The following is a 16,800-nucleotide window of genomic DNA, read 5'->3' on the forward strand; positions in this document are numbered from 1 at the left end:
TGCGTGGGTTTCGTCTCACACTCCAAAGATATATTATAGGGAACTTATATTGTGAGCCCCATTGGAGACAGCAAGTGATGATGGTGTTCTGTACAGGTGAGTAAAGTCAATAGCATTCTAAGAGTAAAGGGGAACTTCAGCTAAATAAAAAGGTTTTCAGCAGGGTACAAATGCCTATACTCATGTTGCTGATTTATTCTGACAGTGCTGGGTTTCCACTGTACTTTCTCATGTCCTGACATGGCAGGAAATGGCTATGAATGATGCTCAGGTGGGTCAATGCTGCTGCCACTGATTGACTAAATGACATACACAACATCCATTTCATGCTATGTCGGACACGCGCAGAAAGTGGCGTGCAGTGGGGATCCAGGCACCACTGGAACAGCAGCAGCAGGAGATCGAGGATATGCTTAATTATTGGCTTACAGTTGCATGAAAAAGTATGTGAACCCTTCGGAATGATATGGATTTTTGTACAAATTGGTCATAAAATGTGATCTGATCTTCATTTAAGTCAGAACAATAGACAATCACAGTCTGCTTAAACTAATAACACACAAAGAATTAAATGTTACCATGTTTTTATTGAACACACCATGTAAACATTCACAGTGCAGGTGGAGAAAGTATGTGAACCCTTGGATTTAATAACTGGTTAAACCTCCTTTGGCAGCAATAAATTCAACCAAACGTTTCCTGTAGTTGCAGATCAGACATGCACAATGGTCAGGAGTAATTCTTGACCATTCCTCTTTACAGAACTGTTTCAGTTCAGCAATATTCTTGGAAAGTCTGGTGTGAATCGCTTTCTTGAGTTCATGCCACAGCATCTCAATCGGGTTGAGGTCAGGACTCTGACTGGGCCACTCCAGAAGGCGTATTTTATAGTCTTGTGTACACACAGTCTTACCCTTAGGGCCTCGATGCGCTTAGCTGGCTGATTCAAGAAGAAGGCATGACACTTTGCCATGGGCCGCAAAGGCCTAGAGAATAAAGGCACCTATTCCAGAGACCAATTTCCTAGCACTTATCAAATGGAGAATCAAGAAAAAGGGAGGGAAGGTAGGGGGATCTCAAGGGTTCGAACGAGAAATAGAAAATGTGAAGAGAACAAAATTAAAAACGTGAGGAAAAAGTATCTTTAAAATAGAAGGGACATTACCAACCGTGAATTTATAGACTAGAATTTAGGAAAAACCCCAAAATTATATGAACCAAAAATAAGTGTTATATAGTAAGATCAAACACCTGTTTGAAAAGTAAGGTTTTCAGTGCACGTCTGAATGAGAGAAGACTGGGAATCATTTTCAGGGCCAGAGGTAGGTGGTTCCAAAATCTGGCCCCTTGAGCCGAAAAGGATCTACCTCCACGTCTGATCTTGTTAACTTGCAGGATGTTAAAATTCGCAGAGTTACTAGATCTCAATGTACCTGGTGAATTTACGTCGCAGGTACAGGGGCCCCACACCATGGAATACCCTATGCATGAAGCATCCAATGTTGAACATTACCCGTTGTTGGACGGCGAGACAGTGCAAGGCATTAAGAGAGGGAGTGATATGCTCTCGACGGGCAACACCCGTTAGTAGCCTTGCAGCGGCATTCTGCACAAGTTGAAGTCTATGCAAGTTCTTCTTAGGGAGTCCCATGTACAAGGCATTACAATAGTCCAACTGACTGCTGATCGCTGCTCCGACCAAGGAGTTCCTGAGAGGGGATTCAATGTATTTTAAGATCCTCCTCAGAAGTTTCAGCTGGTAGTAGCAGGTACTAACCACCTGATTTATCTGGGGAGCCAGGGTTAATCTGTTGATTTACTTCTATGCTTTGGGTCGTTGTCCTATTGCAACACCCATCTTCTGTTGAGCTTCAGTTGGTGGACAGATGGCCTTAAGTTCTCCTGCAAAATGTCTTGATAAACTTGGGAATTCATTTTTCCTTCGATGATAGCAATCCGTCCAGGCCCTGACGCAGCAAAGCAGCCCCAAACCATGATGCCCCCACCACCATACTTCACAGTTGGGGTGAGGTTTTGATGTTGGTGTGCTGTGCCTCTTTTTCTCCACACATAGTATTGTGTGTTTCTTCCAAACAACTCAACCTTGGTTTCATCTCTCCACAGAATATTTTGCCAGTACTGCTGTGGAACATCCAGGTGCTCTTGTGCAAACTATAAACGTGCAGAAATGTTTTTTTTTGGACAGCAGTGGCTTCCTCTGTATCCTCCCATGTAATCAATTTTTGTTCAGTGTTTTACGTATCGTAGATTCGCTAACAGGGATGTTAGCATATGCCAGAGACTTTTTTAAGTCTTTAGCTGACACTCTAGCTGAGTCATCTTCACCTCATTGAGCAGTCTGCGTTGTGCCCTTGCAGTCATATGTACAGGACGGCCACTCCTAGGGAGAGTAGCAGCAGTGCTGAACTTTCTCCATTTATAGACAATTTGTCTTACCGTGGACTGATGAACAGCAAGGCTTTTGGAGATGCTTTCATAACCCTTTCCAGCTTTATGCAAGTCAACAATTCTTAATCGTAGGTCTTCTGAGAGCTCTATTGTGCGAGGCATCATTTACATCAGGCAATGCTTCTTGTGAAAAGCAAACCCAGAACTGGTGTGTGTTTTTTATAGGGCAGGGCAGCTGTAACCAACACCTCCAATCTCATCTCATTGATTGGACTCCAGTTGGCTGACACCTCAATCCAATTATCTCTTGGAGATGTCATTAGTCTAGGGGGTTCACATACTTTTTCCACCTCCACTGTGAATGTTTACATGGTTTGTTCAATAAAAACATGGTAACATTTAATTCTTTGTGTGCTATTAGTTTAATCAGACTGTGACTGTCTATTGTTGTGACTTAGATGAAGATTAGATCACATTTTATGACCAATTTGTGCAGAAATCCATATCATTTCAAAGGGTTCACATACTTTTTCTTGCAACTGTATGTATTTGTACCATACTTTGTAACATACAGACCTACCTTATTTAGCTGGAATACACCTTTAAGCAGTCAACTAATTGTAAAGAAATTCTCACCAGCAGTCTTATTTTAATGATGCGCCATTAAAGGGAACCTGTCACATTGAACATGGTGTTTGAGCTGTAGTCAGCATGTTATAGAGAATGATGAGTTGAACAGATTGATATATAATTTTATAACTTAAAGGGGTTTTCCCATCTCAGACAACGGGGGGCATATCACTAGGATATTCCCCCATTGTCTGATAGGTGTGGGTCGGGACCCGCATCTATACTAAGAACGGAGCTATGGAGGGCGCACTGCGCATGTGCAGCTGCCCTCCAATCATTTCTATGGGGCTGGCTAAAATAGCTGACTATTTCCATTGGCCCCATAGAATGAATGAGAGCAGTGGCAGCGCAAGTACTGTGGGTAGAGGGCTTGGTGGTGGCCGGACCCAGGAAAACACGGGGTCCTCCGGCCACCACCCCACCCCCCGCTCTGTTCTTGGTGTAGGTGTGGGTCCCAGAGGTGGGACACGCACCTATCAGACAATGAGGGCATATCCTAGTGATTTGCCCCCATTGTCTCAGATGGGAATACCCCTTCAAATTCATACATTTACATTCTGGGATTTATATACTAGGGGGCGGTCTTATCAGTGATGAACTGCCTTCCCTATATGACTGTGTATACACAGGCAGCTGTCAATCACTGATAGGACCGCCTCCTTGACTTCAAAGCACAGAATGAGGTTTAACACTGATAAATGTAAAGTTATGCACATGGGAAGGAAAAATGCAAGTCACCAGTACATACTAAATGGTAAAACACTCAGTAACACTGACATGGAAAAGGGTCTAGGAATTTTAATAAACAGCAAACTAAGCTGCAAAAACCAGTGTCAGGCAGCTGCTGCCAAGGCCAATAAGATAATGGGTTGCATCAGAAGGGGCATAGATTCCCGTGATAAGAACATAGTCCTATCACTTTACAAATCGCTAGTCAGACCACACATGGAGTACTGTGTACAGTTCTGGGCTCCTGTAAACAAGGCAGACATAGCAGAGCTGGAGAAGGTCCAGAGGAGGGCATCTAAAGTAATAACTGGAATGGGGCAACTACAGTACCCTGAAAGATTATCAAAATTAGAGCTATTCACTTTAGAAAAAAGACGACTGAGGTGAGATCTATTTAATATGTATAAATATATCAGGGGTCAGTACAGAGATCTATCCCATCATCTATTTATCTCCAGGACTGTGACTGTGACGAGGGGACATCCTCTGTGTCTGGAGGAAAGAAGGTTTGTACATAAACATAGAAAAGGATTCTTTACGGTAAGAGCAGTGAGACTATGGAACTCTCTGCCTGAGGAGGTGGTGATGGTGAGTACAATAACGGAATTCAAGAGGGGCCTGGATGTATTTCTGGAGCGTAATAATATTACAGGCTATAGCTACTATAGAGGGGTCGTTGATCCAGGGAGTTATTCTGATTGCCTGATTGGAGTCGGGAAGGAATTGTTTATTCCCCTAAAGTGGGGAAAATTGGCTTCTACCTCACAGGGTTTTTTTTTTCTCTGGATCAACTTGCAGGATAAACAGGCCGAACTGGATGGACAGATGTCTTTTTTTGGCCTTATGTACTATGTTACTATGTAGAATGAGCAGAATTTGATTTTATAAATTACAGTACACTGTATATCAATCTGCTCAGCTCCTCCTGCTCTATAACATGCTGCAAGCAGCTCAAACACTATGTTCAATGTGACAGGTTCCCTTTAACCTTGAGTTGTCTACTGCATCATTGTCTGATACAGTGACCTTAGGATCTCTTTTTTTAACAATCTCTTAATCTTAAAAATGTTAATACAGATTTAATTTTCAAAATAGCCGGTAGTTATTACATTGCATTGTTGTGACAATTTTACAAGTGAAACTAACTCAATAAACCAGACTTGCATTAATTATTTCTGCTTATATTTGATATAGATCAGTTTCTTCAAGTCTGTTGTAGACATAATGTACCGATAACTCCCAATAAGAGAATAATGGTCCATTCACACGTCCGTAGTGTATGGGTGTATGGTGGATCTGAAAATTGCGGATCCGCAATATACCCGGCCATCACCCCCATAGAACTGACTATTCTTGTCCGAAATTGCGGACAAGAATAGGACATGTTCTATTTTTTCCGGAGCCGCAGGCCGGAAGATCAGTGGCGCGCTCTGGAAATGCGGATGCAGACAGCACACTGTGTGCTGTCAGCATCCATTCCTGCCCCATAGAAAATAATTGGGTCCGCAACCATTCCGCAATTCGCGGAACGGATACGGACCCATTCTGCGGACGTGTGAATGAACCCTAAAGGAAAGATGGGAAGGAGAAGGTGAAAGGGGAGAAAAAGTAGGTAGGGGCTAGCTTAAACTAATCGCAAGTTTTTATCCGATCATACGATACCATTGACTGTGGGGGATATTTATCATAGCAGTGCTTTACGAGGCACATGCCTTGTTAGAAATTATGCATGTCCCCGGCACATAAAAAGAAATCTACGGCAGCAGATTTTGGTCTTCATTTATGCCCGAAAACTGGTGTAAATAAATAAAAACCTTTTTGGAGACGTAGCGAGGGTAGCAGAGAAATGCTAGTTGTGACAAAATTTGTCAAAAGTGGCTTTTAAAAAGTTGCAAACATGGGGTTTGTGACTTTTTTATTCCAGAAAAGTGGCATAGGGGGGAATAATGAATTCCCCTTGTGTGTATTTAGCAGCATTAGTTTAGTAAAAAAAAAATATATATATATATTTCACCCAAGGGAGCCAACATGTGATTAGCGCCATATTCTAAGAGACTGTTAGCATAAAGGAACAAAAATCAATTACCAAAGTTATTCAACTAAGTCACACATGACTTCACGAATACCTAACTCCAGATCATCGGAGTCCATACATTTTAATACTGTACGGAGACAGATCTCCGTACAGTAATAATCTGGAATTTTGAATGAAGCAACTTCAGATGTAGCATCCGAAGCTCGCTTTGCTCATCACTAGTCGTGTGCATGAGGCCTGGATGAATAACACAGGAGAATATAAAAAACTTTACAATATATTTTATCAGAGAAGGATGCCTCCTGCTCTTTTCAGGCACCTTTCCTGCCCCCTTCTCTAACTGTTGATTCACTGCTGAGATCAGTCTTCAGTAAAGAAGGGCTGCCCACTTGTTGAAGGATCAGATTACAAAGAAGTCTATGGATAAGGGAGGGGGAAAAGGAGGAGAAGGTTGCTGCAGACAGGCCGCGAAAGAGACTGGCACAAGAACTGGTGCCTGCCAGTGGTTTCTAGCCACTAGCTCATAAAAAAAAATGAGTTATACATAATGCAAAAGGAAAACTGCTAAAGAATTACCAGATATAAGTCATACAACGGCCAGAAAAAGTTTTATTCCTTAGATGCCACCAAATGGTGGCTTACTCTGTAAAACTACCTGAAACAACAGTTAAACTATAACAATATTTTTATCCTACTGCAGACAGAGCATGAGAGGTAGGCTCCTGCTTCAGCAAGTTGCCTTACAACCAGACACAGTAAGTGAGGAGGAAGGGGACATCGCTGAGCTAATGGGATATGTAGAGAAGATCTCTTTATATATTTTCTCAGTTTTGATTGTTGAATGCGACAAAAAAAATGTACATAGGCAAAGCAAATGAGGAGATGGAAGAAAGGTGCAAAATCCAAAATAAAAAAATTGGATTTCCAGGTGAAGGTGCAAAATCTAACATAAAAAAATAAAAACTTCATCTTCAAGCCATTCAGGGACCATTTTACTCGTACATTGAATGCCTGTTGAGACATATAGGGGAAATGTATCATGATTAAATTTATATTGCTGGGGGAATCTGTGGGTAAATTCATAAGATTCAGTGGCATACTTAGAACAAAAGAACAAAAGAACAAAAGGGGGTCCCCTTGTCAAAGATCAAAATGGGCCCCTGATTTTATAGTGTAGGGTTTTGTGACTCAAGACAGAGGGCCTTTCTTGTTTGCCCCCCACCCCCATGCTACCTTTTGGACCAATCAGGGATAGTTCCTCATGGTTACCTTGATTACTTGGTTCCCATTCAAATGTCATGAAGTCTGCCAAAGTGGGAGCCACTCTATTGGTGGCTCTTCTCTCTAAATTAATAGATGGGAACTACAACTTCCATCATGTCTAAACAGCCTACAGCTATCAGGGCATGCTGGGAGTAGATTTGCAAAAGCTGAAGGGACACAAGTTTCACATCCCTGGCTTATGGCTGCAAACAGAATTATAAGCCACTTAATAAAATTCATAATACGATTAACCTTATTATTAGCTGACCAGCTCTGATGTGTTGTTCTGAGAAGCACTGTCCCCTTGTTTAGCACAGACAGCATAATGCTCCGGGCCTAAACATGGCTGCTGTTGGAGGGACATGTGTACTGACATGTCCATCAGCAGCCCCAATTAGAAAACACTGACACGGAAAACTAGCTGCTGATGGATTTGTCGGGCTAACATGCCCCTCCACCAGCAGTGATGTTTAGGACAGGAGCTCGGTGCAGTCAGTGAACAAGACAGTACTGAACAGGATGCTCCTCAGAATGCTGGTGCTGGTCCTCACAAGTTATTCTTTATTTTCGGTACAACATCTACATCATTAGAAAAGCACAAAACAAAAAGACCTCCACAGACTAGGAGAAAACTATACATGTTTTATAAGATTTATAACAGAATTATGATGTAACAAGAGGAGTTTCTCCAAAGACAGAGATCATCAGGCCGAGAAGTAGTACGTGTTAGAAACCACAAAGGTTCCAATTTCCATTTCAGTGAACAAAAGCATGGGCAGCAGTACACGATTAGAGTAATGCTTAGCAAACGACTGCAATTTTACAAACGAGTCAAAGACAGCAGTTTGTACTCAGGTTATACTAAATAATATCTTGGCGTCCCTCCTTTCAAAAAGTACATTTTCTTGACAAAACATTCATTTCTTCTGTCACCTTTGTGCAAATACAGCAACCTAAAACATTTGTATATTTTAGGTAGTGTAAACATAATAAATCATATATAGTGCTGCTTTAGAGAAAAGTAAGAAAAAAATGTGCTTCAAAGTAGATACAGAACTCAAAAATAGGAAACGCTGCTACAACCTGGAATATAGAAAAGATTATATCATCTAGACCTAAATCTTGCGTTTTTACATGAATAACACTAAATAAACAGGACAGAAATTCTCAGGATGAAGTTTGGGTGTAACTTTGATGTTTTAATGATTCCTGCCTAAGAAAATCTAGACATGATGGGGGGAGAGGGGGATTGAATTCTGGCTTTAAAAACGTTGCTGAATTTTTGGCATTGTTTCACCCCAGATTTATCACTGTTGCAAGTTGCAAAAACCATTCCAGTAGTGGGGTGATGTAAAAAAAAAAAAATGGAGTAGCCCCATGGGGGTCATATCCTAAAGTAATGTGTATAAGAAAAGACTTGAAAATTACAGTGAGGTGGGTGAAGGAGAGCCATTGCCAATACATCCTAAAGGCTGAATTACACTGCCCGGTGGAAGGGCATTGCGAGGGCTAAAGGATGAGAACACAGCCATCAGAACTCGTTAGCACTGGCCTGTTTACACAAGCTGATGTGGTCCTCCCTCATTCACTTCTATTCATCATTCTCTAGATGTACTGCCAATAATCAGCATCTTTCATCCTGATGAAAGATACCCATCACTCGATGGGCGATTGGCTGCTTGACTGTACTAGCCAATTCAATATCAGCCCAAGGGTTTGGGGACTTAACTTTTTCCAAAGCTTATGCAAGTATCCTGTCCTCTTGTGTCTGTCTTACTCCGACTCAAGCATACCCTATGGCTTTTGATTGGGTCGCTTCCCTAGAATTAGCAACCATGTCTCAGTCTCAGTCTATATCACTCCTTTCATTTTTCAGAGGCCAATGAGCAATCTAGACAAATGCTCCCAGTTTCCTTTGCACCAATTATGATCATACGTTTTCCAATGTGGTTCATCACATATAGCATGTTATGTCATTATAAGTTTTCTTATACACCAGCTGTTGTAAAATCTGCAGATCTGATCTAATCCTGTGCACTTCTAGGAAAAATATTTCTTTGCATGTGGTTTTACTCCATCACTAATACAGCTCTCAGCTAACCAACCACAAAACAAAGTACTTTCTGAGTACAGAATTACAGATGGCAAGTCTTAAGACTTTGACAGAAGTGTAATAATAATTAGATCATAGGTTTATAGCACGACACTTGAACATGGTATGACAGCAAGTCTCATTTTACTCTGCAGAGATACTAACAGCATAACAGTAAAATAGTGTTCAGAGTAAGGACCGTGTTAGCAGAATGAATCACAGTCAAAGAGGAAATCCAATAAGTTCAAGTACCATACGTGTGAGTCAACTATCTAGTAGGTGTCAGGGTGTGAGGCATCTTTTTCCTCTTCACATAAAATGCCGACATTTATTTTTGATACCTTGCATATGCACTTTGTAGGCTACAAATTGACTGTATTAGTCATGGCAAGACAACCTACTACACTAAATGTATTTACAACCTTAACTTAGAATCTGGGTGCATTACTAAGCCAGAAATGTTATATAAAAAAATAGAAAAATCTTTATTCACCCAGACAGGACATGTCCTGTCTGGGTGAATAAAGTTTTTTATTTATTTTATTATATGGAATGCTGCCCGTTTTTTGACTTATACATATATATATATATATATATATATATATATATATATATATACATACATACATACACACACACACATAACACACTTGCGTTGTTGTTTTCCTGTATTGAGATCCAGCAGAAAATCTCAATATTGGAAAAAAACATGTCCGTTTAGTTCTCATGCATTCTGAATGGAAAGAGATCTGTTCAGGATGCATCAGGATGTCTTCCGGTCCGGCAGCATTCAGTTTTGTGACCGGACGCAAATCCGCTGCAAGCTGTGTTTTTTTGTCGGGTCATAAAAATGGAGAAAAATTGTTACAGCACTGAAAACAACACAAGTCAATGGTGACAGATCCGTGGATTTAGAAGCCTAAAAAACCAGATCCGTCACTCAGTGACTTTCAATGTATTTAGTGACCGATCCGTTTTGATTTCACACAACCGCATCCTAACGGAACGGATGCATCCTGATGTGCAAAATCAAAACGGATTCATTTAATTCCGATATTGAGATCCCCCGCCGGATATCAATACCAAAACTAACAACGCAAGTGTAAAAGTAACCTAAGCAAAGCTAAATTCCTTGACGCATGCCTTTCATAGGTTATTAAATAATAAAGTCAGTAGCTCATATCTGCTAATCCTACAAATGGTGTAACCTTAGACAGTCCAGACCTGCATCACATTTATCACACTGACTCATGCCGATGTTATATTTGTTGCAGACACCTTTTTCTAGCTCTAGTTAGATTTTTTACGCCAGAATTGTGTCGTCATTAGGCCACTTTAGGCCACTCGTCATTAGGCCACTTTAGGCCATTCGTCATTAGGCGCTTTAGGCCACTCCCCCTTTCCCTTGAAGCTCCATACTTTCTAGTTAAGCCTGCTGCTTTGGAGCAAGTCAGCAAAAAAGCGTAGAAACACTAGCTGTGCCAAATTGCACCAAAATTGCAACTATTTGAGCCAATTTTTAGACAGATTCCTGATGAGTCACAGGAATGCTACAAAAATATTGTAGGGAAGTCATTTCACCACTCAAGTGAATTTTTGCCAGCAAGATATTGTTTGTCAAATACGCTAATTTATCATCTGCCAACTTGAGGCTGCAGTGTGTTGACCTTGCAGGGAGATAGTCTGATTACATGATGGCAAGTGTAGTTCCTTTAATGGCTTGCCTTGTGTGACCATTGATAACATTCAGCTTTATTCCATTGCTGCTACTTGATGAAGGGCTCGGCCTCCAGCAGATCTCCTATCATCTCCTGGTCTTCACCTGATTGTCCTATATAGAACTGGCTGGGGATTTAGATGGAATTAATCAGTTCCCCTGACGGAGTACAGTGCATGTCTATCTCTGGCAGTCCCATGGAGCGGCAACGCAAATACTTGACCACCACTCCATTCATACGGTTGCACAGAACCCAGATCTCATTACTGGTAGAGGTCCGAGTGGTTGGACCCCACTGATCATATAATTGTCTCCTATCCTGGCATAACTCCCTTTTAACATCTCAGCACAGAGACTACAGAATCTTCCTAACAGGGAAAACACTAGTAAGCCTCGTCAGAGAATTTCTGCTGGACTGAAGGGGACAGCTCTGAGTCTTGAGGAGGCCAACATCTTGATCAGTAGTAGCTTTTACTGTTGCTAATTACAATTTTGGGTCGGGATTTTGTCTAGATAGATAAGGCTCTCCCTGACATGGGGGCATTTGGAAGTATTCAACCTTCTACAGACCCAGTTTTTCACTTTTATGCCTATAATACTAAGTAGATATGTCAACTAAGCTACAAAAGTGGACAGGTATTGCTCCAGTGTTCCTGATCTGTCTGCCTCTAGCAAACTGCCCAGACAGATGGTAACACAGGCATTCTTAAAAGAAAAGCCGAGGTTCAGAATAGGAGCCACATCAGTATTCTGCAGCTGGAGTTTTCCCACTTTTGGATTGATTTTATGTTCACCTCTCATGAGGTCAGGCAATTTGGTTTTCTGGGAGAAAACTGCCAATTATAGGAGGGCGAGCGGAGAGAGAGAGAGCTTCTCTGGCAATGTGTGCCGTCTTCTCTGCAACACACTGCCAGTATGAAACTATGTTCTCAGCAGTGGTGTTACTTCAGCAAGTAAATGACAGACCGCTGATTTCAGCATGTCTGTAGCTACCTGACGCTGCCACTTTTTGCAAAGTAATGCCCTAAAATAGGTCATAGTACATCCAAACATGATATACAGCAACATAAATAGAAATATTGGAGATATCAGCCATTTTATTTGTACTGTATCAAGCAGAGTGTAGCAAACTTGTCCATTGGTCAACGTCACTGGAGCGTGACAAAGGTAGAAGCTGTATTGCTGGTTATTGCAGAAATGGAAGAAAGACTACTTACAGTATAGCACCATCTGCCTAAGAGGTAGTATTGAAGAGGGTCTTCTGGATGGAGTTCTATAGCTTTATCCAAATGCTCCTGAAATGTGAACATCATTTCATTGATTGAATTCATAAGTTATTACCATGTTTTACCAAAGGTGTTTTGAACATCTGAAGACTTTGGGTACGACCACTGACAAGTACATTTACAATGCGGATTTCTTTCAATGTGTTCATGACATTTTGTAAAATCTTATCCACTTTATTGGTAACGTAAAATGCTGCGGATTAGCCACACTCAAATCTCCAGTGTGGATGTACCCTTTAGCTCTAAATACATAACAATAACTGTTCTTTTACAGCACCACTGGTTTTCCCTGTTTGGGTGACATTTACTGGTAATCAGCACATTGGAGTAGATTTTGCCAAGTAAAAAAGCGATGCTAGTGATTTGCTAGCAACACTAAGCCCCCTTTCACACGGCCGAGTATACCGCGCGGATGCGATACATGAAAATCGCAGCATGCTCTATTTTGTGCGTTTTTCACGTAACGCAGGCCCCATAGAAATGAATGGGGTTGCATGAAAATCGCAAGCATCCGCAAGCAAGTGCGGATGCGGTGCAATTTTCACGCACGGTTGCTAGGAGACGATCGGGATGGAGATCCGATCATTATTATTTTCCCTTATAATATGGTTATAAGGGAAAATAATAGCATTCTGAATACAGAATGCATAGTACAATAGCGCTGAAGGGGTTAAAAAAAATAATAATTTAACTCACCTTAGTCCACTTAGCCGGCATCTCTTCTGTCTTCATCTTAGCTGTGTGGAGGAACAGGACCTGTGGTGACGTCACTCCGATCATCACATGATCCATCACCATGGTAAAAGATCATGTGATAGATCGAGTGACGTCACCACATGTCCTGTTCCTTCACACAGCTAAGATCAAGACAGAAGGAGATACCGGCTTCGCGATCAAGTGGGCTAAGGTGAGTAAAATTATTATTATTTTTTTTTTTTAACCCCTCCAGCGCATAAGGGAAAATAATACAATCTACAGAACATCAATCCCAAGCCCGAACTTCTGTAAAGAAGTTCGGGTTTGGGTACCAAACATGCGCGATTTTTCTCACGCGAGTGCAAAACGCATTAAATGTTTTGCACTCACGCGGAAAAATCGCGCATGTTCCCGCAACGCACCCGCACATTTTCCCACAACGTCCGTGTGAAAGAGGCCTAAGAGTTTGTCCACACAGGACAGGTTTTCTGTGGATTTTCCACAATAAATATGCCAGAATGAAAAATGCACTCTGAATGGTGAGGACTTCGTTCCAGAATTCAGAGTGTAAACACTACAGGTTTTCCGCAGATTTCACCATCTGCATTGCAACGGTTGAAATCAGCAGTGGAAATCCACAAAAATCAATTGACAAGTTACATGCAATTTCTGTGGATGAGATGTTCTAAAATCTCCACCATTTCCTGGTGCAGTAATACGTTGTGGAGAATCTGCAGTGTATCGCCATGGCCCTCAAAGGTGTTGTCCAATCAAGTGGGGGGGGGGGGGGGGCGTCGTCCCATGGTAGAGCATGGTATTGCCACTTCATCCAATCTCTATTGGAGTGCCATATATACATAAATTATATTATATATATATTATTTTTTTTTTTTTTTATTCAAAGCTTGATATCATGACTTTCTTCACCAAATTGCTATGAAAAGTGCACCATGCACCATAAGTGGACTTCCCCCACCCCTCCGAGCTGAAAGGTTTTGCATGTTTTCTGATTAATAGCTTCTCTTAGGATGAGCCCATCTTGCTTCTGGCTTCCCCCTTGGCTGCTACCCATTGTCCACCAGGAGCCAAAGTTTACGTCTGGCTCAATCCGCACCCAAAATGGTCCTAGTGACAAACAAATGCAGAAAAATAAATTAAATGTGTGTTGTGTAATGGCTTGGACATCTGTCTGGAATGATAAAAATTCCTTATATTGTGCCTAGCCGGCTTGTGAATAAGCAGAAGGGAGCGTGCTCAAATGTGAGAGAGTGAAGTGCGTGGAAGTTTACCGTCACTCCCTGGGATCCTACTCCCAGTGAGTCCAGGCAACTTAGGACACCACTCAATTCTGGACCTTGGGCTTGCATACAACCCAACCTCATGACTTTGCTCATGAGCTGCAACTAGGCCACGTGACATATATATATGGTGACGTCACATGGCCTAGGAAGAGTGCTGGCCCTTTTTTTTTATATCTGATCGTAGGGTCCCCTGCGTGACGGACCCATGCCGATCTGATATTGATGACCCATCCTGAGGCTAGGTAACCAATATTAATTAACAGATAACTCATTTAATCTTAGACAAAAGGCAGAGACGTAATATCCTGCATTTCCAGAGAAAGTGAACGGAGTGGCTGTGAGCATACTCATCTGCTACTCCATTCAAATGGGGGGCAATGAACTCACAGGGTTCATTGCCAGGGGGGAGCCTCAGAGGTTGGACCATAACCGATCAGACATTTATCACTTCGACTAGCACTGCACATTTATCACTTAATAGGTGATTATTCTGGGACAACCCTTTCAGGGCCAGATTTTGTGTTCGGGTGCAAAATATAGCATCATCAAAGCTGCCTATTTACACAGTACATGTGGTTTTCTTGCCATTAGTGGACTGGGCCACGTGTGCATGTTTATGGGAAGGTCAAGAAAGATGGCTGTTGGTCACCAACTACATGTATATTACGTTTATTGAAATCTCAACAGGTATTTACGACCTTGCAGATTTCTAATTAAACATACATGATGGTTGAAAAAAAATATCACTTATGTAATTTAAAGCTGCAAATAATACTTCACTATCAACTGTGTATCTTGACTGACAGCAATCTCTATGTACAGTCATACACAAAAGCCTGTCCATCACTGAGTGGGACCGCCCACTGGACTCCTGAACACAGAAAGAGTAGGGCTATGTAGGGATACAATTTACAGTGATTTTTTCCACAAAATTATAAATCAATCTACTCAGTTCTTCCTGCTCTGTAACATACGGCCTGCATTTTCCATGTGACAAGTTTGCTTTAAGGCCTCATGCAATTTGCAAAACGGAAGTCGGCAATATAAATGCCTATTCTTGTCCGCAAATCGCGGACAAGAATAGGACATGTTATATTGGGGCTGCGGAACGGAGCCACGGATGCGGACAGCACATGGAGTGCTGTCCGCATCTTTTGTGGCTCCATTGAAATGAATGGGTCCGCATCCGAGCCACCAAAACAGGGGCTCGGATGCGGACCCAAACAATGGCCGTGTGCACGAGGCCTTAATCATAAGTTGAAAAAAACTGATCTAATGGTTGAAGGGTGACCCTAAGCTTCAAATGCCTCCTCTCCTCCCGAAGGTGACTAAGCTTCACATATCTCCTCTCCAATCCACCATAGGTTTTTAACAAACCTTAAAGAGATAGCCGTTCTTGATTTTATTCTGGACATTGTCAAATTCAGACACGTATCCGCACATAACTGCATACCTAGAAAAACAGAATTGAAAATGGCATGATCAGTGATATATTAACTGATAATCGTCCATTCACAATAAATCATTTTTTTAGGTTTTTGAGGCTTAGTTTCTATGTTAGATACCTTAAAGATTTCTGATTCTTATTTTTTTAATCACATTTCAGTTTTTTTTTCTTTGATTCTATTATTAAGCTTACTTATCTATTAGAAACATGTAATTAGCCCAATAACTGGGATTTTGAAAATAAACCTCCAGTAAGTCTCCATCTGCAGGGATTTGTTCTGGGGTCAGGTTACTTTTAATTAATGCTCAGGAAAGTGCACTGTTGTGCTGGAGCCCCATAGCGACCATTCAGATGTCAGCTTTTAGAACCTTAATGAAGTCATTCTGTTTGAGCCTCCAGGAGTTATATTTCCTGACATTTTCCTCAAACAGAAGCCATCAACAAATGCTTAAACATGATTAAAATCAGAAATTTTGGTTAGGGTCCATTCACACATTCGTGTGTGTTTTGCGGATACACGGATCCGCAAAACACGGACACCGGCAATGTGCATTCCACATTTTGCAGACCGCACATTGCCGACACAAATAGAATATGCCTATTCTTGTCTGCAATTGCGGACAAGAATAGGGCATGTTCTATTTTTTTCGGGAACGGAAATGCGGACCCGGAAGTGAGGGTCCGAATTTCCGGATCGCCTGGCCCCATAGAAATGAATGGGTCCACAATTCCGTTCCGCTAAATGGATGTGTGGATGTGTGAATGGAGCCTTATCCTCACACACATTAGATTGCCAAGGAGACCGGTTTCACAAACCGTGTTTTGTTGACATGGCATTTTTACATGCATTTTTCTCCCCCAAAAACGAAAGTTATTTTAAAAAAGCTTTTGGATTGTGGTATTCTGGTGGCGTTTTTATTTTTTCTCTTAAATGCAGCATTCTCTAGTATGGCATTTTCCAATACAGGAATTGAAAAGGGCTAGAAATAAAGAGTTATAACTGTAAAAATGGGAAAAAAAAAACACCATAAAATACACATGCACTATGGAAAACGTGAAATTCATAGCATTTTTTTTTTACAAGTATTTACAAACACTAAAAAAAAAATGCGGGATAAGGAGCCCTTAGGCTACTTTCACACTTGCGTTTGATCGGATCCGTTCCGAACGGATCCGATCATATTAATGCAGACGG

General features: G+C 41.4%; 1 protein-coding gene across 2 annotated transcripts in view; it reads right to left on the minus strand.

Annotated features, from left to right (window-relative positions):
* The window catches only part of RMDN2 (regulator of microtubule dynamics 2), a 125,503-nt gene that overhangs the window by 37,331 nt on the left and 71,372 nt on the right, over positions 1-16,800 (minus strand). For both annotated transcript variants that reach the window (XM_044291670.1, XM_044291669.1), the window contains exons 6-7: positions 15,536-15,611; positions 12,093-12,170 (exon numbers count right to left, since the gene is read on the minus strand). In XM_044291670.1, coding sequence (XP_044147605.1) covers positions 12,093-12,170; positions 15,536-15,611 — 154 coding nt within the window. The remainder of the gene's footprint in view (positions 1-12,092; positions 12,171-15,535; positions 15,612-16,800) is intronic.

The sequence above is a fragment of the Bufo gargarizans genome, chromosome 4 (genome assembly GCF_014858855.1).
Source record: "Bufo gargarizans isolate SCDJY-AF-19 chromosome 4, ASM1485885v1, whole genome shotgun sequence".
Taxonomy (NCBI): domain Eukaryota; kingdom Metazoa; phylum Chordata; class Amphibia; order Anura; family Bufonidae; genus Bufo; species Bufo gargarizans.